Source organism: Neoarius graeffei, chromosome 8, assembly GCF_027579695.1.
Source record: "Neoarius graeffei isolate fNeoGra1 chromosome 8, fNeoGra1.pri, whole genome shotgun sequence".
Lineage (NCBI taxonomy): Eukaryota > Metazoa > Chordata > Actinopteri > Siluriformes > Ariidae > Neoarius > Neoarius graeffei.
In genome coordinates, this window is record NC_083576.1 from 14521620 (window position 1) to 14546169 (window position 24550).

Genomic DNA, 24550 nt, shown 5'->3' on the forward strand with positions numbered 1-24550 from the left:
TAAAAGATAGTTATTTCTGATTTGTTTTCATTGGGTCTTAAAGTTTCTATGTAGAACCCAACAACAGAGGTTTCATGTGCAGGAAAGGTTCCAAGTAGAACGTCAGACACTGGAGGAACCCTTTTTCTAAGAATGCATTATTAAATAGTCCGTTAAAACAACAGATCAGATCAGTGTTGGAACCATAAGCTAAACTCAAGAATACACAAACTTGCCCCTAGTGAGGTCAAAACCCAGGGTATGTCTCTATAGCTCCAATAACGACTCGGAGAACCAGAGCTGGATTATAGACCCTCCAAACCACAACCTTTCTCTTGCCTTATGCCTTCCACTGCAGTCTCTTTGACCTGTCTCGCAACTGGAGAATGAGAGAAATTTCTTGTTCAGATTGATCTCTGTTGTTTATTTTCCCTTGATTCTGGCTTTCCAGGGACTCCTGGCTACTGACTGGTCATTACTTGAAGGGATGTTTGGACACGGGGCTAAAACAAGGATGACAGGAATTGGTGACCTGCATATCTTTATTACTGGGGCATGATTTCTAAATAGCACAGGGGACCACCAAAAAAAGGGACACTATTTCTCTTTGGGTCATGCCTGGCATTGCTAGTGGGTTTTATGTGACAGACAGGTCACGTGACCTGGTGGTGGGATAACTACTGCTTTTAGACCTACTGGGAAGTTTAGGGTGGCCCTGGACGTGGAAGACCCATCTGTGGGTGGGGGTGGGTATATGTTGGGAAGCTATTCTGGAGACAAATGAGTAGAAACTAACAACGCCTTGGTCTCACACACACCTGTTGAGTCCACTTGAGCTGTGCTTTGTCCATCCAGCTCTCAACCTCAGCAGTACTACCCACGCTGCACGCAGGAATGTGTCATTCAACACACTTGGCAGTTGGCGCTTCATAGCTGCTTATTGAGAACACAGAAGATCGTAACTCCGTTTTACTGTATACTTAGAGGAATTCAAAAGACCGGGTCACTGAGGACATAACAGTCAGCTCAGTGCAGCGTTAGCATGGAGACCTGACTGCTCCATAAATTTGAACACTGATTGCTGGTTGTAATATTACTGTAGATGAGAGGCTAAAATCTCATCTATCAATGGCACGACAATGAAGAGCATAAGAATGATGTAGAACAATCACACACACACACACACACACACACACACACACACACAGTTTACAGCTGATTTCAATTTCGTTAATTGTTTCAAGTCTGTAATGCTCTACTGGTTTCAAGATGTGTTTCCTCCAAATATCAAAAATGCTGCATCCATTTTCTTCGAAAAAAAAAACCTCCCAGTAAACTTATGGACCTTTTGTGTAATTTGTACTTTGATTGGACAGTGTATGCTCAATCTACCTTTATATTTTTCTCTAAAGCCATTTCAGGGAAAAAAGGATGATGGAGTAAATAATCTGCCTCATTTACGTTCATTACACCCACAACAATTGATTCTCCTCATCACTGCTGATGATGTATTATGATCTAAACTCTGCTAAGCCTGTTGTTAGGATTAAGAGGTGGTCTACTGCAGAAGCTGCTTCAACTGCACTGACTGGATTGTTATTATACCCCTGCTCCGAAGGAAGAGGGGTATACTGGTTTACCTCCGTCTGTCTGTATTTCCATCCATCTGAAACACCCTTTTTCTCAGCAACTACAAATCATAACCACTTGGTACCAAACTTCAGCTTGGGGTTCTATACCATGTATACCGTTTTCAGGTCTGTCCCACATCGACTTCCTGTTTACCGACTGAATGTATTTACGAAACATATACTGTGGATTTACAACATTTTCATAACATTTTTCTCAGCAATTACAAATCACAACTGCTTGATATTTGGTACCAAGCTTCAGCTTGGGGTTCTATACCGTGTATACCGTTTTCAGGTCTGTCGCACATCGACTTCTTGTTTACCAACTGAATGTATTTATGAAACATATAGGGTGGATTTTGGCACTATTTCAAGAAGCAAAATGCTAGTTTACCAGGATGCTATTTGAAATCCCTGGGGAGAATACTGCTCTTTACTTACTTGTTTCAGGGTTAATTATTTGTTGAAGTCAACATTCATAATAAGTGTCCTATTCCTTCGATTGCTTGCATTCTGATATAAGCGAGAGCGGGGGTATACGCAAGTGAGCGCTAGCTCACAGTTGATGATGTTGAAACTGCAGCTACAAACCTCAATGAACTAATCAGTTTTTGTGAGGATACAGGATGTGAATACCCACCAAGACCTGTTAATATACAACAACAACAAAAAAAACATGGATCACAGGAAAACCTGGACATCTTTGATGAGCTAAAGAAGTGTGGATGAAATCCTGTATAATCAGGCCAGAAACACATTGACAAAGGAGATTAGAGCTGCAAAGAGGAGCTTCTCTGAAAAGCTGAGAAACGAGGTCTTGGCTATTGACCCTGTGACAGTGTGGAAGGGCTTGAAAGACATTGCCAACTACAGGCCACCCTCCTTCACTCTGTGGACAGTCAACAGCTGGCTGATGACCTGAACATGTTCTGTTGTAGATTTGACACACCAAGTCCTACACCCCATACCCACTCCAAAAATCTCTCCACACATCCAACAATATCTGCCCTGACCGTACTTGGGAGCTGTGAGGAAGATGTTCATCAGGTCTTCCTGTAACAAAAATCCAGGTAAGCACCAGGCCAAGATGCTGTCTCACCCTCCTGTATGAGAACCTGTGCTCACCAGTTGGCTCTGTCTTCACACAGATCTTAAACAGATCACTGGAGCAGTGTGAAGTACCTTCCTGCTTCAAACGCTCTACCATTATCATCATCCCCATCCCAAAAAACAGTACTAAAATGCTACAGTTCTGTCTCCTTATCATCTGTGATCATGAAGTCCTTTGAGAGATTGGTGCTGACGCACCTGAAGGACATCACTCACCTCTTGCTAGACCTCCTTCAGTTTGCCTGTTGCGGAAACATGTCAGTGGATGATGCAATCAACACGGGACTGCATTATATTCTCCAACACCTAGACCAGTAAGGGACCTATGCAAGGATCCTTTTTGTGGACTTCAGCTTGGTGTTTAACACCCATCCCAGATCTCCACCAGACTAAACTGATCCAGCTCGTTGTGCTCACCTCCACCTCTCAGTGGAACACCAGCTTCCTGACAGCAGCAAGTGAGGTTGGGAAAATTCACATCCAATACCTGCCTCCCAGGGATGTCTGCTCTCCCCATTGCTTTTCTCCTTGTGTACAAATGGCGGTATCACTTTAGACCCTTCTGCCAAACTCCTGAAATTTGCAGATGATACGACAGTCATTCGCGTCATCCAGAATGGTGACAAGTCTGCTTACAGAGATGAGGTTGAACGGTTGGCTGTCTGGTGCAGTCAAAACAACCTGGAGCTGAACATGCTCAAAACAGTAGAGTTGACCGTTGACAATGGCCCCCTACACAACAGCCCAGTATCAGCCATGGAGTCATTCAGATTCCTGGGCTCTACAGTCTCGCAGGACCTGAAGTGGGAGGCCTACCTTGACTCCATAGTGGAAGAGGGCCAGCAGATGATGTACTTCCTCTGCCAGCTGAGGAAATTCCACCTGCTACAGGAGCTGCTGATACAGTACTACTCAGCCATCGCTGAGTTCTGTGCACTTCAATAACTGTCTAATTTGGTTCAAACACCAAATCAGACAAAAGAAGGCTTCAAAATAACTGTCTTATGTGTCATATCCAATTCTGTGTTGCAGTCAACGTAAGTACCGGAAGCACTCTTTGTCCAATAAAGCTGTTTCTGATTCTGATGTGTCAGCAAAGTGGGGTGAAAAATATCCCAACTGGAGATCAAATCTCCAACACAAGTGTTTTACACTGTGTAATCACCCAATATAACAGTCACTGATGGGCTGCTTGAATATACAGTCTGGGCTAGAAAGAAATCAGCCCTAGGCTTGCTGCACGGTGGTGTAATGGTTAGCACGGTCGCCTCACAGCAAGAAGGTTCCAGGTTCAAACCCAGCGGCCGGCGAGGGCCTTTCTGTGTGGAGTTTGCATGTTCTCCCCGTGTCTGCGTGGGTTTCCTCTGGGTGCTCCGTTTTCCCCCACAATCCAAAGACATGCAGTTAGGTTAACATGGGGCGGCCTTGGGCTGAGGTGCCCTTGAGCAAGGTACTGAACCCCTGACTGCTCCCTGGGCGCTCTGGTGTGGCTGCCCACTGCTCTGAGTGTGTGCATGTGTTCACTGCTTCAGATGGGTTAAATGCAGAGGATAAATTTCACTGTGCTTGAAGTGTGCATGTGACGAACAAAGGTTTCTTCTTCTTCTTTCTTCTTTATCCCATTCTGTGTATTTTTCTTCCCATTGGTGGTGCTGTTGTGCTTGATTCCACAAAAGGCCAAAAAATGAAACCTAATACTGTGTTGATGCCATTTTATCTTTGCAAGACTTGAAAGACCCTGCTAGTTGATTTATATCAGCTGACCATGCTGTCTTACCTACCGTACTCACACAGTATCACTGTCTCCAGAGGGAAGTGCATTACGGATGCAAGGCTCATATTAGATCATCATCTACGACTGGACTGGCTTTTACTTGGCCAACCACATAATGGCAGGGTGAGGGCTGGAATATCAATTGATGGATTTAGTTTAGAGCGCCCCATGAGCCACAATTACACAAATACTTAAGATGAATGAGCACATTAAAAAAATCTCAGCTGGTAAATATTTATACGCAGGAGCTGTGTGATGTGAAAATATGGTAATCCTCAGTAATGGTGAATTAGGGGTTGATCTGATGGTTAGAGTGTTTGTTCAACATTTCTGATGAGGAATTGGAAGAAGAACAGTGTGTGTGTGTGTGTGTGTGTGTGTGTGTGTGTGTGTGTGTGTGTGTGTGTGTACATCTCCATGCTTCAGACCAATGTCCATCATCTGAACTGTGCTGCAGACAGAAGTAACCACACTGGCTTTAAATGCCAGCTAAACTGTTATAGCAGGATACATTCCTGGAAAAGCCACAGCACTAGAAAAAGAGGAGATGAAGGATGGGAGAGAGAAGATGTAAAGGAGAAGGAAGTGTAAAACAAGTCTGACTCCAGACGGACTGCTCCTCAGCTGAGATCCATCGATCAAAAAAGTTGAAATTGTGCTCTGGTGTGTGCGTCATTAACAACCGCCAAATGAAAGATCGGTTTCATTCTAATGCTTTTTCTAATGTAAGTAATCTAATTGGTATTTAAGACCAAACTTGAATAATAACAGAGGTTATGGGTTTTGATTTGATGCCTGATTGTGGCCTCGGAGTAACCTCAGCTACCTCATGAGTTAATAATGCTTTAATTTCAGTACTGGTGCCAGTATTCAGCAGTAATGTCTGTCCATTTGGCTGCAATCTATGCACCATGATCCCCTCAAGAACTTTTTTTTTCTGTATAACAATTTTTGCTTTAATCTTCAAATAGACCTGTCACTAAGGACCATGTGTAAATAAGTGATATAAAGAGTCTGTGCATGTGTTCTGACCGAGGGCTTTTCCTGCATTAGGTCATAACCCAAGAGGAAACATTAATTGCTATGTAAAGGAAAAAAAACCCAGTCAAACACAGGAATGACTGGAAACTATTGGGAATGGCCTTAAAGAGATGTTTCAGATGTGAATTATGAAGTCAATTGCTCTAACATTGCAGGGCATATTCAGGACGGAAAGTATATTGCCAGAAGGAAAGCTGTATTGTCCGTGCGTGTGTGTGTGTGTGTCTGATCATATTGCACTCTCTCACACAGCTCTCCTTGATGGTGAAAGTGATTCCCAGCCCTGATTGGTTTGTGGGGGTGGACAGCTTAAACCTGTGTGAAGCGGGGCAATGGAAAGAGGAAATGACTTTCGACCTCCACCCGTTCGATGCCGGGACAGACAGCGGTTTCACTTTCTCTTCACCCAATTTTCCCACGATGCCCCCTGAGAACATCACAATGGTGAGACGGTCACTCAAGCTAGGACACTACACTGAGAAAAACATGCTGCATCATCTTAAGCCTGATATATTAATTACACCGGTTAAGGCTATAGCTAAAACATAGGGAAATTATGGTGTCTTTTAGTTTCAAATGGGAGCGCACAGTGTTCAAAATCCAGAAATGGTATTTTACAGTGCAATTGTTGCACAAAGTGATAAAACCAAGCCTTCTTTTTAAACAACACCCTGGTATAAGTATAATTATTCTATCTACATTCACTGGATATGACCAATCACATGCTCTGATTGGCTACTCTACTACTAGGCTATCAGCTCATATACCATGAGTAGAGAAAAACAAAATGGCAGAGTGTGTTACTGAACCAACCGAGGATGAAATAAAAAGTCTACTCAAAAACAAAACCCCAAAAAAAGCAACAAAATATGGAATAAAAGAATTTGATGGTAAGAACGCATCTTTTTTTCTTTCAAGAATTATTTTAGTATTTTTCACAAATTGCTCCTATCGTTTCGCTGGTGTGTTTACATTCTAAGCGGAAATTATTTTGTCGGATGTTTTGTATAAAGCTTTTATTTTTCGATTTTGCAAAAAAAAAAAAAAATGCTCTGTTTCTCAAAGTCCAGTGAATGTGGATATATATATATATATATATATATATATATATATATATATATATATATATATATATGTGTTATTTACCAGCTGGGAGGTCCGTATGGTGAAATACCGTGACCGAGGTCTTGAAAGTACTGACTGAGGCCCTCTGGGCCGAGGTCAGTATTCAAGGCCAAGGTCACGGTATTTCACCATACGGACCGACCTTAAGCTGGTAAATAATTTTTTTTTTTTCGTTACCAAATTCTAACAGAAAACGAGAGCGCCCGAAAGAGAAAACTGAGCCGAGGCAAGCCGCCATTTTGAATCCTCATTCACGGCTGTAATGCAAATTGCTTCCAAGCGCACTTCCATGGCAGGAAAAAAACTACATTTTGCTGCCTATGTAGTCCCCTATTTATACAAAACTGAGTCATTCAGGATTCGGCCATGTTTTTGCTCGGCGTTCGCAACAGTTAGAGGTTTTTAGCTTTCTCCTGAAATGTTTTCTTTTATTTCTTCTTCCTCAGGGTAGTAAAACTTGCTTTTGCTGTGAACACTGTCGTTATCGCTATCCATGATGTAAAATTAATGCTATTCTCCTGAGAAATGCTTGCAAAAATTGATAAGATTTTTGATAATCTTATAAAAAAAAAAGATAAATGTTGACAAAAAATGCTACTATGTTTGTTGTTGTGAACGAGCGAGTCGCCAGAGGTCCGTAACTGGGGTCCGTACCATAGGATACAGACCCGCTCGCCAGCCAATCAGAGCGCAGGATTTGATGGAAACCGGACCGTGAAAAAAATAAAATAAGCTATTCCACTCAATCTCGTCATACATGGCTTGTATGACAGCTCATGTACGATTTGATTTCGTGGAATAACTGTTAAATATAAGCCAGTGCTTTATTGAGCAAACTGAATTGTCCAGGAACAGTCTTGCAAAACATGCTGCATATTGGAGTCATCCCAGACTGCACTGTAGCTTATATATTTCCTTATTCCATAACTGACACTACAATATACACTATCTACCATATGCCAAAGACTCTATATTAATATATGGTACTTATATTTATTTCCAGAGAATTTTTAACACTATACACTCACTGGCCACTTTATTAGAAACACCCATCCTCCTGCTGTTTGATGCAGTTCTCTAATCAGCCGATCCCTTGACAGCAGCACGATGCATAAAATCATGCAGATACAAATCAAGAGCTTCAGTTAATGTTCACTTCGAACATCAGAATGGGAAAGATTGTGATTTCAAAGTGTGACTTTCACTGTGGCATGGGTGTTGGTTTGAGCCAGATGGACTGGTTTGAGTATTTCAGAAGCTGCTGATCTCCTGGGGTTTTCACACACAACTCTCTCGAGAGTTTACACAGAATGGTGCGAAAAACAAAAAACATTGAGTGAGCGACAGTTCTGTGGGTGGAAACAAACATCTTGCTAAGAGAGGTCAGAGGAAAATGGCCAGATTGGTTCAAGCTGCCAGGATGGATATAGCAACTCGTATAATCACTCTTTACAACCGTGCTGAGCAGAAAAGCATCTCAGCATGCAACAGCAGAAGACCACATTGGGTTCCACTCCTGCTAGCCAAGAACAGGAATCTTGGAATCAAAAACAAGTTCCTATTAAAGTGGTCGGTGAGTGTATATGGTCACAAATCAGCTTTATAGGCATCCAGATGTAGATTTAAATCCTTAAAGGACAAGCCAGACTTTTATATCTTTGCACATATGGCTTCTCTGGTTTGCTCATGCCTATGAAAAATAGGCCTGTACCGTAGGTGAATTAATGACTCTAAATTGCCCCTAGGTGTGTATGTGCTATGCCTTACTGTGAGGTAATCCCACCTCACACTAGTATTTCCAGGATAGGCCAAGAATCCACCACTACCCTGACCAGGATAAAGAAGTGACTGAATGAATGATTAAAAATAACTGTTCACTCATACTTTTTACATCCTCATAACATGTTTTTGTTGCTTCTTATCAACATGCAGATCACATCTCAGAAACCAAATCATCCCGCAAACTCCTTCTACTACCCACGGCTGCCTGAGCTCCCGCCACTCGCCACCATCTGGCTGAAGAGACAACCTCGTTTACCTGACCGTCAGCACAACCATGTGTCCAATCACATCCTGCCTCAACTCAGCAAAACCCCACAATTTACAGGTACAATATTTGGTGTTTGACATTTTCTAGTTTTTCACTAGAGCTACAATGGCAGTGTAGCATCAACCTGTTTAACAATACCATCGCTATGGTATGGTATGAATCTTCGACAGGATAATATACGGTAATTCAATATGTGACCAATTTTGTTCTTAATCTGGGATAGGTCTGCCTTTGAAGGTAGACTGCCTTTTCAGATTTTTTTCAAGTGTAGGTCATAAAAATGATTTTCCCTGAAACCCAATTACTTTTGTTTAGTGGACTGAAAGCTACTGAATTTGAATCATGGAGTTCCAATTTTATTAGTTTTTTAAAAATAGAACAATTAATGAGTTTAGAGCCATATGGCCCTAAATTCTCTGCTATTTTTTTCCTGCTTCACCATGACCCAATTCAAGATACTACATCATGCATTACGTGATGGGCTTTCTCTGTTCGTGCATGGCATTGTGGGATACAAATTTGAAATAGGAGAGAAAAATGGAGGACTTGAGTGTGCAAATGAATCGTGAAAGACTGACTACAGTAACGGAAAACGAGAAGAAAAGACCTTATGTTGCAAAGGAAAGGAAACGCAGGACAAACTAATAAATATCGGCGGTCAGCGAGCACCTCGGTGTGATCAGCTGTTTGTTTAGCGACAAAATGATGGAACTGTCAGTCAGGGCCGTAGCCAGCATTTTAAAATCACTGAGGTCCGTGATGCGTGCGCAAAGCACGCGCCGAAAATCTCATCTCATTATCTCTAGCCGCTTTATCCTGTTCTACAGGGTCGCAGGCAAGCTGGAGCCTATCCCAGCTGACTACGGGCGAAAGGCAGGGTACACCCTGGACAAGTCGCCAGGTCATCACAGGGCCGACACAGACACAGACAACCATTCACACCTACGGTCAATTTAGAGTCACCAGTTAACCTAACCTGCATGTCTTTGGACTGTGGGGGAAACCGGAGCACCCGGAGGAAACCCACGCGGACACGGGGAGAACATGCAAACTCCGCACAGAAAGGCCCTCGCCGGCCACGGGGCTCGAACCCGGACCTTCTTGCTGTGAGGCGACAGCGCTAACCACTACACCACCGTGCCGCCCCTGATGCCAGCTGCTGTAAAACCCAAAAGAAAAAGAAGGTGCGCATGCACACACCGGACTTCCTCTGTCTGCTTAACTGCGAGAAGTGAGTGATTTTCATGCACATTATTTGCTCGGAATCCCCTCAAATTAAATAACTTCCCAGCCACAGAATGGCCTTATTTTTTTTTTTTTTGAGATATTACAGAAATAAACATACATCACAATGACCGAATTTCAGAGGGAACTAAATTTCACCGGTTTTATGAAATCGAAAGGCCGTCTAGCTTTAATTCACAAAAGACGATGATGGAGTGAAGAGCTATTTTAAGTAGCGGACTTCTGGATAAATCACCTCGCTAGCCTATTTACACATTAGTTTAAAAATATGAATTATGTCTTACACGCCAGTTTTGTCTTTTTTTCCCCTTTGACAGGAATTGATTTATGATTGTTGCGTCAGTCCATGTAATCATCATCTTTTAAATCAGTGTATCTATCTAAATCATCCATTCATTACACCCTTACTTCAAACCACATCCAGTGCCCCATGTGCCCTGTGGATTGGGGCGGGGTCATCCAGAAAGAGACCACTCCCATCAGGAAAGAACTGTTTCACCAGAAGAACGTTGTATGGATTTGCAAGTCGACCCAAACCATACCAGTTAAAGGAATCCACAGCTTAATGCAGCTTCCAGTTAAGCGAGTTAATTCATCACAGAAAAGATTTTAGGTGCTGTGACTTATTAGCAACATTCATCTCAAAACGAGCAATATTTATACACCAAAATACCTTTACATTTATGGTAAGTGAACAATTGTGTAAAATTGCCCCTCCAATGATGGTTCTTTAAAAAATCAACAGCAAACATTTGGAATTTGTTTTGCGGGTTTGGACGAGCTGTCGAGTCAGCACAAACAGAATTGTCTTGACTGTTGTTTGGCTTGTTTAAAACCCTGTTGTTTAGCTCACAGGATTTTTTTTTTAATCCATGGGGTTTTAATTTGAATTGGGAGGCTACTGTAATACAAACCAGCTGTCATTTTCCAGTTGGTCATTTTGTTGTCAGTCTTTAATTCCTTGTTTGTTTAGCCCTTGCCTCAGTAAATAATCTCATATTATTTACTGTAGACTTACACTACCGTTCAAAAGTTTGGGGTCACCCAGACAATTTTGTGTTTTCCATGAAAAGTCACACTTTTATTTACCACCATAAGTTGTAAAATGAATAGAAAATCTAGTCAAGACATTTTTCTGGCCATTTTGAGCATTTAATCGACCCCACAAATGTGATGCTCCAGAAACTCAATCTGCTCAAAGGAAGGTCAGTTTTATAGCTTCTCTAAAGAGCTCAACTGTTTTCAGCTGTGCTAACATGATTGTACAAGCATTTTCTAATCATCCATTAGCCTTCTGAGGCAATGAGCAAACACATTGTACCATTAGAACACTGGAGTGAGAGTTGCTGGAAATGGGCCTCTATACACCTATGGAGATATTGCACCAAAAACCAGACATTTGCAGCTAGAATAGTCATTTACCACATTAGCAATGTATAGAGTGGATTTCTGATTAGTTTAAAGTGATCTTCATTGAAAAGAACAGTGCTTTTCTTTCAAAAATAAGGACATTTCAAAGTGACCCCAAACTTTTGAACAGTAGTGTATACCTAAAAACTGCTGCTGTAATCATAAAGACTATGATGCTAATACAGAACATTTCTATCTAAACAGTATGATTTGACTTTACAGCATACAGTTTGTAGAAGAGGCGGCACGGTGGTGTAGTGGTTAGCGCTGTCGCCTCACAGCAAGAAGGTCCTGGGTTCGAGCCCCGGGGCCGGCGAGGGCCTTTCTGTGTGGAGTTTGCATGTTCTCCCCGTGTCCGCGTGGGTTTCCTCCGGGTGCTCCGGTTTCCCCCACAGTCCAAAGACATGCAGGTTAGGTTAACTGGTAACTCTAAATTGACCATAGGTGTGAATGTGAGTGTGAATGGTTGTCTGTGTCTATATGTCAGCCCTGTGATGACCTGGCGACTTGTCCAGGGTGTACCCCGCCTTTCGCCCGTAGTCAGCTGGGATAGGCTCCAGCTTGCCTGCGACCCTGTAGAAGGATAAAGCGGCTAGAGATAATGAGATGAGTTTGTAGAAGAGTAATGATTCATAATCTCACTATCCAGTGTCACTCAGAAAAAGCTGGGTTTCTTTTTGAGCCAGGTTCCTCTCAAGGTTTCTCCTTCATGCCATCTCAGGGAGGTTTTTTTTTTTTTTTGCATCTGGCTTACTTATTAGGGATCTAAAATGAAGTTTTCTGTAAAGCTGTTTTGTGACAATGTCTACTGTGGTGTTGTTGCTGCAGAGACACCGCTGGACTGTGAGGTCTCCATGTGGTCGTCCTGGGGGCTGTGTTTGGGGCCATGCTCCAGAGGAGGAGTACGTCATCGTACCCGCTACATCCTGTTGAAACCTGCTAACAGCGGCACCCCCTGCCCCGAACTGGAGGAACAGGCCGAGTGTACGCCACACAACTGCCTGGTGCAGCAGTGATTCCCGTTTCAGTGCACACACACACTCTTTTTTTTTTCCTCTCTCTCTCTCTCTCTCTCTCTCTGACACTGTCCAGATCCAGAGCTGCTTTGAGATGCAAGGCAGTGCTATATAATGCTGAAAGAGGTCAGAGGTCACAGTGAATGGTGGCATAGCACACCAGTTCTGCCTGGAAGAATTCAGTTCCTGCATTCAGCTTACAAAGAGACACTTTTTTTTTTTTAAATACTGTATCAACAAATAATCACATAATTTCCAGACATTATTATTACAGAGATGGTTTTTGAAAATGTCAAATATAATGGATAGGATATTTTCTTTTATTATTATTATTTCGCAACAGCACTGAGACAAAAGTACTACAGTTGTGGAATGAATTGACCCACAGTGCCCTCCGCTAGTACACTTCAAATAAGCCCACTAAGACTGAAATCTTATACTGGGCCAATTAAGATGAGTCCTTAACATTCTTGGGCTGACAGTCTCCGTCACATAATCTTATATTATTATTATATTATTGTTTTGTTCCCAACCTTTGAAAAGTTGTGTGTGTATATACATATGATGTATTTAATCCTGTTCCCCTTTTAATAAATGTGGAGTTGTTTCCTTAAACCGAGGACTGTGTGAACTACTGGGTTCATTACAGATCATACAGTGGTGCTTGAAAGTTTGTGAACCCTTTCGAATTTTCTATATTTCTGCATAAATATGACCAAAAACATCATCAGATTTTCACAAGTCCTAAAAGTAGATAAAGAGAACCCAGTTAAACAAATGAAACAAAAATATTGTACTTGGTAATTTATTTATTGAGGGAAATGAGCCAATATTACATATCTGTGAGTGGCAAAAGTATGTGAACCTTTGCTTTCAGTATCTGGTGTGACCCCCCTCGTGCAGCAATAACTGCAACTAAACATTTCCGGGAACTGTTGATCAGTCCTGCACACCGACTTGGAGGAATTTTAGCCCATTCCTCCATACAGAACAGCTTCAACTCTGGGATGTTGGTGGGTTTCCTCACATGAACTGCTCGCTTCAGGTCCTTCCACAACATTTCGATTGGATTAAGGTCAGGACTTTGACTTGGCCATTCCAAAACATTAACTTTATTCTTCTTTAACCATTCTTTGGTAGAACGACGTGTGTGCTTAGGGTCGTTGTCTTGCTGCATGACCCACCTTCTCTTGAGATTCAGTTCATGGACAGATGTCCTGACATTTTCCTTGAGAATTCGCTGGTATAATTCAGAATTCATTGCTCCATCAATGATGGCAAGCCGTCCTGGCCCAGATGCAGCAAAACAGGCCCAAACCATGATACTACCACCACCATATTTCACGGATGGGATAAGGTTCTTATGCTGGAATGCAGTGTTTTCCTTTCTCCAAACATAACGCTGCTCATTTAAACCAAAAAGTTCTATTTTGGTCTCATCTATCCACAAAACATTTTTTCAATAGCCTTCTGGCTTGTCCATGTGATCTTTAGCAAACTGCAGACAAACAGCAATGCTCTTTGTGGAGAGCAGTGGCTTTCTCCTTGCAACCCTGCCATACACAACATTGTTGTTCAGTGTTCTCCCGATGGTGGACTCATGAACATGAACATTAGCCAATGTGAGAGAGGCCTTCAGTTGCTTAGTAGTTACCCTGGGGTCCTTTGTGACCTCACGGACTATTACACGCCTTGCTCTTGGAGTGATCTTTGTTGGTCGACCACTCCTGGAGATGGTAACAATGGTCTTGAATTTCCTCCATTTGTACACAATCTGTCTGACTGTGGATTGGTGGAGTCCAAACTCTTTAGAGATGGTTTTGTAACCTTTTCCAGCCTGATGAGCATCAACAACGCTTTTTCTGAGGTCCTCAGAAATCTCCTTTGTTCGTGCCATGATACACTTCCACAAACGTGTTGTGAAGATCAGACCTTGATAGATCCCTGTTCTTTAAATAAAACAGGGTGCCCACTCACACCTGACTGTCATCCCATTGATTGAAAACACCTGACTAATTTCACCTTCAAATTAACTGCTAATCCTAGAGGTTCACATACTTTTGCCACTCACAGATATGTAATATTGCATCATTTTCCTCAAGAAATACAGTGGCATGCAAAAGTTTGGGCACCCTTGCTGAAAATGTCTGTTACTGTGAATAGTTAAGTGAGCAGAAGATGAACTGAACACCAAAAGGCATAAAGGTAAAGATGAGACATTTTTTCAGCATTTTATGCAAGATTTGTGTATTTTTTTTGTACAATTGGAGACTGAAAAAAGAAAAGGAACACCATGCAAAAGTTTGGGCACCCCAATACATTTGAGTTATCAGGTAACTTTTACCAAGGTTCCAGACCTTAATTAGCTTATTGAGCTGTGGCTTGTTCAAATTCTTTGTTAGGAAAGGTCAGATGATGCAGATTTCAAAGCTGTATAAATTCTCTGACTCCTCAAACTTGCCACTAAAATCAACAGCCATGGGCTCCTCTAAGCAACTCCCTCGCATTCTGAATAATAAAATAATTGATGCTCACAAAGCAGGAGAAGGCTACAAGAACGTAGCAAAGTGTTTTCAGGTAGCTGTTTCCACAGATTGCAATGTTGTTAATAAATGGCAGTTAACAGAAAGAGTGGAGATCAAGGTGAGGTCTGGAAGATGAAGAAAACTTTCTGAAAGAACTGCTCATTGGATTGCTAGAAAGGCAAATAAAAACCCCTGTTTGACTGCAAAAGACCTTCAGAAAGATTTAGCAGACCCTGGAGTGGTGGTGCACTGTTCTACTATGCAGTGACACCTGAACAAATATGACCTTCATGAGAGAGTCATCAGAAGAAAACCTTTCCTGTGTCCTAGCCACAAAATTCAGCGTCTGAAGTTTGCAAATGAACATCTAAATAAGCCTGATGCATTTTGGAAACAAGTCCTGTGGACTGACGAAATCAAAAATAGAACTTTTTGGCCACAATGTGCAAAGGTATGTTTGGAGAAAAAAGGGTGCCAAATTCCAGGAAAAGAACACCTCTCCAACTCTGAAGCATGGGTGTGGATCGATCATGCTTTGGGGTTGTGTTGCAGCCAGTGGCACAGGGCACATTTCATTGGTCGAGGGAAGCATGGATTCGAATAAATACCAGCAAACATCACACTATCTGTAAAAAAGTTGAAGTTAAAAAGAGGATGGGTCCTACAAGACGATGATCCAAAACACACCTCAAAATCTACAATGGAATACCTCAAGAGGCACAAGCTGAAGGTTTTGCCCTGGCCCTCACAGTCCCCTGACCTAAACATCATTGAAAATCTGTGGATAGATCTCAAAAGAGCAGTGCATGCATGACAGCCCAAGAAACTTGTAGAACTGGAAGCCTTTTGCAAGGACGTCTGTGCGAAAATCCCCCAGGTAAGAACTGAAAGATTATTATCTGGCTACAAAAAGTGTTTACAAGCTGTGATACTTGCCAAAGGCGGTGTTACTAAGTACTGACCATGTCAGGTGCCCAAACTTTTGCTTCAGGTCCTTTTCATTTTTTGGTATTTTACGCCTGTAAATGATGGAAATAAACATGTAATCTTGCGGAAAATATTAAAGAAATGTCTTGTCTTTACCCTTATGCCTTTTGGTGATCAGTTCATCTGCTCACTTAACTATTCACAGTAACAGACATTTTCAGCAAGGGTGCCCAAACTTTTGCATGCCACTGTAAATGATCAAGTATAATATTATTGTCTCATTTGTTTAACTGGGTTCTCTTTATCTACTTTTAGTACTTGTGTGAAAATCTGATGATGTTTTAGATTATATTTATGCAGAAATATAGAAAATTCTAAAGGGTTCACAAACTTTCAAGCACCACTGTATATATGTGTAAAGATTACGTGTAAAGACTTGGAAAACATTTTTCCATGATGTAATTCTATCTATCTATCTATCTATCTATCTATCTATCTATCTATCTATCTATCTATCTATCTATCTACAGTATCTAATATATATATGCCAACAAACTGACAGCAAAATTGCTTAAATATAGTAAAACAACTAAACTCTATGATACATTTATTTAAATGTCTACAAACACCATTTATTTAGTACCGAATTAAATTTTACCTGAGGATGAAGATGAAAATATTTAGAAACCAATAATAACAAAAGGAGGTGGTTCAGCTGTTCAAGAACAGTTTCTTTCCAGCTATACTTAATCAACAATTGCTGATGAAATGTTCATTAGTTTAAAGAAGCCATTTGTCATTTTTAGAGCCCAGCGCCATCTAGCACTTCTCCCGAACGGTGCACTTCCAACCAAACTCTGTCACAGTTATATCTGTTTTGTGCTTTGCCTTTTAAGGATAAGGGGTAGGGTTTTGAATTCTGAATGAGGTGAAGCTAATTTCTGGGCCAGAAAAAATTTACACACAAGCCTAGAATGAAGAAATTAGCCAGATCCATTACATGGCAGTATTGTGACTCACAGATTTTTTTTAAGGTACGTTTCAAATGAGATTATTATTACACGTCTAGAAAGAGTTTTACAAATTACCAATTGTACCTTTTAAGTATCCTTTGAACTATATATTAAATATATTAACATGCTTACTTAACCGCACATATAACTGGCACTCAAACTAACAATTGTCCTTCATGTTTATTCGTTTAAAGTGATGTTCCTGAATTAGGATGCACAAACACAGATATGTGAATGTCATTCCTGTGAGTGTCATGTTTTTGCTATCAAACCCTTTGTTGCTTATAAACTTTAGTAGCAGTGGAAGGAAATGTCCTCTGTTGAACGAATAAGCATAGCTGAAGCTCCAAGTACAAACTTGTGCTTTATTACCATTGCCTCTTTTTTTTTAAAGGAAAATTGAAGTGAAATGGATTGGCAGGAATAATAATGGCTTATTTTTAAACTATGACAGAACCCCTTTCTGGTGAGCACACCATCTCCTCTTCTTCAGGATAAAATTTCTGTCTTTGAGATCTGCTTTTCTGCATCAAGAAATGAAAAACAAAATAAACACAAGTTCTTCAACAGTGAAGAAATGCTACAGGTGAATAAAAAAAAAGCAAAACATATAATTAATCTTACCTGTAGATTGCTGATATTCTTACAATTATTTTTTTCTCTTGGAACCTTTCCAAAAAGTTTGCATTTGTTTCTGCAAAATGAGCCTTTGACTTATTAAATATGTGTAAATTTGGACACAGAAACCAACATTTTTTGGATGTCGTGAAGAACTCTCAAGAGAAAAACAGTTTGTCTGAATTCATTTCTTTACTGTTTAACCAAGAAAATGCAATTCTGCAATGCTATTTTTTTGTATAAAAGCTTCAATCCAGGTGGTGTAGTGGTTAGCGCTGTCGCCTCACAGCAAGAAGGTCCGGGTTCGAGCCCCGTGGCCGGCGAGGGCCTTTCTGTGCGGAGTTTGCATGTTCTCCCCGTGTCCGCGTGGGTTTCCCCCACAGTCCAAAGACATGCAGGTTAGGTTAACTGGTGACTCTAAATTGACTGTAGGTGTGAATGTGAATGGTTGTTTGTCTCTGCGTCAGCCCTGTGATGACCTGGCGACTTGTCCAGGGTGTACCCCGCCTTTCGCCCGTAGTCAGCTGGGATAGGCTCCAGCTTGCCTGCGACCCTGTAGAACAGGATAAAGCGGCTAGAGATAATGAGATGAGATGAGCTTCAATCCAACAATAATCAACATTTTTTTTTTGGAAATTCTCAAATTCACATTGTGAGAGGATTGAACATGTAGAATTTCATGTAGTGTGGCTCATTCTTGCTGATTTTTGGTTCTGAATATCTCATCTCATTATCTCTAGCCGCTTTATCCTTCTACAGGGTCGCAGGCAAGCTGCAGCCTATCCCAGCTGACTACGGGTGAAAGGCGGGGTACACCCTGGACAAGTCGCCAGGTCATCACAGGGCTGACACATAGACACAAACAACCATTCACACTCACATTCACACCTACGGTCAATTTAGAGTCACCAGTTAACCTAACCTGCATGTCTTTGGACTGTGGGGGAAACCGGAGCACCCGGAGGAAACCCACGCGGACACGGGGAGAACATGCAAACTCCAGACAGAAAGGCCCTCGCCGGCCCCGGGGCTCGAACCCAGGACCTTCTTGCTGTGAGGCGACAGCGCTAACCACTACACCACCGTGCCGCCCCTGGTTCTGAATATAGGAAGAAAAAATGATTTTGAGGAAAATGGTTTTAAAATCACAATGTGATTTCATGTGTACCCATTCAAAGTCATGTGATTTGACACATGGATCATCACAAGCTTTTCCAGGGATATATGACTGTGGCTGGGCCAAGTGGCCTGAGCTTCAAGCTTTCTTTGAAGGCTTGCATGGGGAAAAAAATGTCTCTTTGTGTAGTATCTTGCCTTAAAATGCACATTTCCTCATATCGTGGGCTTATGACTTAACGTACAACCTCATACAGCCCCTCCTTCCAACCCCCCCAACCCCCCCCCACACACACACACACACACCTGGTGTAACGATAACACACCACATCCCGCACAGCTCAAAGGTCTTCACTCCAGCCCCTCAGAGACGCCCAATCAACAGCTGCACAACAGCAGCTTGAGGACGAGTCTAAACAACGCACAGCTCTCCCTTGTGGCCTTTGATTTGCAGGGATACAAAGCCATTCATTAACTCTAAGACTAAGCAATCTGCCTTTAAAGCTTAATTAAAGCCTCAAGCTTAAAAAGACTACTGCAGTATAAGAGATTTCCTATTTGAAATGGATCACCTTAAAACTGAATATTTGAATTGTCATATTATAACACACCTAAAATAATTGTTTGGACCCCTGAAAATATAGCCTTATTATTTAACAGTTATTCCACTAAATCGAGTCATACATGAGCTGATAGCTGACGAGGTGCGTAGTGCCGAGTTGGCTATAAACCATGTACGGCGAGATTGAGTGGAATAACTATTTTATTCTATTCACATTCACTGGATTTTGAGACACGGAGCATTTTTATTTTTTGCAAATTTGATTAAAAAAATTTATAGAAAACGTCTGACAAAATCATTTCCGCTTAGAACATAAACAAACCGGCGAAATGACAGTAGCAATTTGTGAAAAATGCAAAAGTTATTCTTGAAAAAAAAGCTATGTTCTTATCATCAAATACTTTCATTCCATATTTTGTTGCTTTTTTGTAATTTTTGGGGTTTTGTTTTCGAGAAAAGTTTTTATTTCATCCTCGAGTGTTCAGCAATACACTCTGCCATTTTGTTTTTCTCTACTCACTGTATATGAGCTGATAGCCTAGTAGTAGAGTAGCCAATCAGAGCATGCGATTGCTCATATCCGGTGAATGTGGATAGAGTATTATTCAGAATTACTCTGTGGCTATAGTAAAACTTATTGTACTTGTAGTTGAAGGTGAAGAATTTAAGCCTGGACTCATTGATTGGTCTTGGTATTTCAGGGATTCAGATATTTCCTCATTATCAACCCTTCAAGCTAAAAATGTGTAGCAGGATTGCCAGGTCTGTATCAATGACCAGTCAGAGGCAGCTTAACTCAACCGCAAAAAGATCTGTCTCTCACAAATATTTAAACCAGTGTCTTAAAAGCCAGCATCATGATCACCACTGCTATTGAGGTATTTCACCTGACGTCACAGGGTCACATGACGCCCCGGTGTCCGCCATTTTGAACGTCAAGCTACATACTAACGCTGCAGACAGCAGAGAGCGAGAACCAGCTTGAAAAAAAACGTGTTACAGACACCTAGAATAGATTAATTTGTCAGTAAGCACTCTATAAATAACCATGGTGTTTGCTTGTTGTGCTGTGGGCTGCCACAACAGACAGGGACAGGGTGCAGGACACGCCTTTTACCGGTTTCTAGTGATGGGAATTTCGGCTCTTTTTCGGGAGCCGGCTCTTTTGGCTCTTCTTACTATAAGGAGCCGGCTCTTTCGGCTCCCAAACGGCTCCTGAGATTTTATTTTTGATTTAATTGCTGCAATTAACTAGTTAATTAATTACATTATTATTTATATTTTATCAATAGGATGTTTTCCATTTTATTTTTTAGTTTTTGTAGCCATTGTAAAGCTTTGTAAAGTATAGCAGTGTAACAATGTTCTAGCTATAGAAATAAAACTTACTTACCAATTAATAAATTATTTTCTCACAAACATAATGCAAAACTGTGTTATATTACCAATATAAAATACACAGCTGATTTTCCCCTCCTCAGGTGCCTCGCAGACTCCTCTCCCCTGCGCTCCACAGCTTTAAGCATTACACCAATTTTCGTATTTTCGCAGCTGTGAATGACATCAACCCCCCCAACCAAAAAAAGTAGGCGTACACCATGCTACTTTTTTTCCTTTGAATGGTAATAGACAACACAAAGACGCAATCGGACAGCAACTTTTTTTGTGAAAGTCTCTCTCTCTGAGGCACCTAAGGACAAAAAACTAATTCGGCTCCCACCGAAGAGCCGGCTCCCGTCGTTCACTTCAAAGAGCCGGCTCTTTGAACCGGATCGTTCGCGACCGACACATCACTACCGGTTTCCTACTGACCCAGACAAGAGGGCCAAATGGATTGCAGCTGTGAAGAGACAGGGTTGGGAGCCAACAGAGTACTCCAGACTTTGCAGTGATCATTTCATTTCAGGTTAGTTTATCAGTTAACGCAATTTTGATAAAATATATAGCAAAAAATAAATGGGTCAGTGTTTGTTAACCCATCTGAGCAGTGAAACAAGGCAGTGTTAATTTGTCTAGGGTTGCATGTAGCAGACATCAGACATAAAACGCAATAACAGAGGCTAGAAAGAAACGGGACACAGAAATAAATAAACAGGGCTCCATACCAAGGCTGGGTACAGTGTTTGTGATAAAAGACGGATCCAATTTAACACGAATCACAGCTTACTTTCTTGTTAAAATGTGCAAAGGTCTCCACCATCTCATACCGCCTTGCACTGAAGGACTTAAGCGTGCCGTCCAAAATGGCTGCGTCACGTGACTTGGTTACGTGGGTGAAATACCTCAATACACTGTACCAGTCAAAGCTTGGACTGACTCGCTCATTCATTCATTCATAGTAATGAATAAATTTGTTGTGCGATACCACAACAATTAAAAAAACCACTACAAATGTACCTTAAATATAAACAGCTGTAAACAATCATTACCTCACTGCCTCACTTTATTTCTCTCTTGATGTGAGGACAAAAAAAAGTAGTCTTTCATGTTACAGTGAAACCACAAAGCACAAAAAATTCGAAAAGTTAACGTTACAGCTTTCCGACTGATGTTACAAAGCGCTGACACTGGAGACTCCTTCCAATAATGTGAAAAAAACCCATAACCCTTCACTAGATCAATGATTATACATGTTTTAAAAACTTGCATAGCCCATCCATCAAACAAGCTCCTTAAATTTGAAGAAAAAAAAAGATGTACAGTTGTAATTTTTGATATGATGAAGTTTTCTGTCAGGAGATGTTTGCTTATTATTTATGGAAGGAGTCTCCATGGTCAGTGGACATTGTCCTTTACTTTTCCTCCAAAACATGACAAGTTCTGTAATTTTTTTTTCTTATGCATTTTAAAAGACTTCAGGATGCGCTGTTATTGTAAAACAAACAACTTCAGTGTGGTAACAAAGACACTGGTTTCATTACTTATTTAATGCAATGAATGCAAAATGTAATACCTCACCCAGGGACAAAAAGTCAAGTCTAGACACCAGATCTTTAAATATCTCCCAATGATGAGGGAAAACTACGAGGAATAGGAATGAGGAGTAAAGGTGATCAAAGCAGATGAGTTCAAATATCTGGGGTCAACTGTACAAAGTAATGGTGAGTGCAGAAGAGAAGTGAAGAAGAGAGTGCAAGTAGGTTGGAATGGATGGAGGAGAGGGTCAGGACAGAAGGTTGCCAGCAAGAGTGAAAGGGAACATGTACAAAACAGTAGTAGGGCAGCATGGTAGTGTAGTGGTTATCACTTGCACCTTACAACAAGAAGGTTCTGGGTTCGAGCCTAACATGGGGCATCCATGGTCTGAAGGTTGGACTAAAGTGCCCTTGAGCAAGGCACCTAACCCCCAACTGCTCCCTGGGTGCTGTAGCAAAGCTGCCCACTGCTCTGGGTATGTGTGTATGCTCATTGCTCACTTGTGTGTACATATGTGTGTTTGCTGCTTCAGATGGGTTAAATGCAGAGAGGAATTGTCTGTGATTGAGTGTACGTGTAATAAATAAAGGTTTCGTTCTTGCTTGCTTAAGACCAACTATGTTGCACTGATAAAAAGCCAGATTTGAAGATGCTGAGATTTTCATTGGGAGTGAAAAAGTTGGACAGGATTAGACACAAGAATATTCAAGGAACAACACATGTAGCACAGCTTGCAGACAAAGTGAGAGAGGCGAGATTGAGATGGTTTGGACACGTACAGAAAAGAGATCCAGGGTATATTGGGAAAAGAATGCTAGAGATGGATTTGCCAGGTAGAAGGAAAAGAAGAAGAGCAAAGATGAGATTTATGGATGTAGTGAAGGAGGACATGAGGATGGTTGGTGCTACAGAAAAAGATATGGAGAACAGGAAGAGATGGAGGGACATTATCCACTGTGGTGAAGAAGAAGAAGAACCACTGTCGCCTCACAGCAAGAAGGTTCCAGGTTCGAATCTCATGGCCGATGGGGCCTTTCTGTGTTGTGTTTGCATGTTCTCATGTCTGCGTGGGTTTCCTCGCACAGTCCAAAGATATGCAAATTAGCGCCACTGTAACTGACGCAAGCTGTACATATAGATCTCGCTATGGAAAAAGCTAAATAATAATTTAAAAAATAATAAAAATCAAAAAAATTATCCCTCTGGTGAGGCCACCTACTCCGCCCATGTGAAGGCCCTGGAAGCATGGTGTAATAACAGCCAGTTAAAAATAAATGTGATAAAAACAAAGGAGCTACTCTTCTGTATGAAGCGAGGCCTGACAACAGAGCCAGTCTCACTCAATAGTCAATGTGTTGAAACTGTGCAAACTTTTAAATATTTTGGCACATTTCTTGACTGTCAGCTGTGTTTCACTGAGAACACAGATTATATTTTTAAGAAGTGTTCTCAGAGACTCAACCTTCTCAGAAGATTGAGCTGTCTTGGGGTTAGCCCTCAGATTCTAGAGCTTGTGTACACAACACATATTGAAATTATCTTAACATTCCATCTCCCTGCTTGGTTCGGACACTTAAGTTGTAAGTGCAGGGCCGGCTCTAGGTCTTTGGCTGCCCTAGGCGAGATTGAGTTTTGCCCCCCCCCCAAGAAAAAAAACCCTCTTATAACATCTAAATAACACTTTAATCTAATCACTCTATTCTCATCTCATCTCATTATCTCTAGCCGCTTTATCCTTCTACAGGGTCGCAGGCAAGCTGGAGCCTATCCCAGCTGACTACGGGCGAAAGGCGGGGTACACCCTGGACAAGTCGCCAGGTCATCACAGGGCTGACACATAGACACAGACAACCATTCACACTCACATTCACACCTACGGTCAATTTAGAGTCACCAGTTAACCTAACCTGCATGTCTTTGGACTGTGGGGGAAACCGGAGCACCCGGAGGAAACCCACGCGGACACGGGGAGAACATGCAAACTCCACACAGAAAGGCCCTCGCCGGCCACGGGGCTCGAACCCAGGACCTTCTTGCTGTGAGGCGACAGCGCTAACCACTACACCACCGTGCCGCCCACTCTATTCTATTACTATTAAACAATGTACGGTGCATGGACAATAAACAAGAAGTCATTTTTATCTTTTTCATTATTGTTATTATTGTTATCATTATTAACATAAAGTGTCACAAAGTAAAATGACCACACAAATTCAATACATATCTCTATATAATGGGCAAAAACTCTTCCGCACCCTGTTCAAAGTATAGTGCATGGACAATAAACAAGAAATTATTTTTAGTTTCTTTTTTGCTATTAAAAGTTAAGTCGGGGCGGCACGGTGGTGTAGTGGTTAGCGCTGTCGCCTCACAGCAAGAAGGTCCTGGGTTCGAGCCCCGGGGCCGGCGAGGGCCTTTCTGTGCGGAGTTTGCATGTTCTCCCCGTGTCCGCGTGGGTTTCCTCCGGGTGCTCCGGTTTCCCCCACAGTCCA

The 24550-nt window shown here is 41.6% G+C and overlaps 1 protein-coding gene across 1 annotated transcript in view; it reads left to right on the forward strand.

Annotated features, from left to right (window-relative positions):
* Positions 1 to 12604, forward strand: part of spon2a (spondin 2a, extracellular matrix protein) — a 29983-nt gene extending 17379 nt beyond the window's left edge. The window contains exons 4-6 of the mRNA XM_060926855.1: positions 5788 to 5979; positions 8593 to 8767; positions 12194 to 12604. Of these exons, the coding sequence (XP_060782838.1) occupies positions 5788 to 5979; positions 8593 to 8767; positions 12194 to 12381 (555 nt within the window). The 3' untranslated portion in view covers positions 12382 to 12604. The remainder of the gene's footprint in view (positions 1 to 5787; positions 5980 to 8592; positions 8768 to 12193) is intronic.
* The last annotated feature ends 11946 nt before the right edge of the window (positions 12605 to 24550 follow it).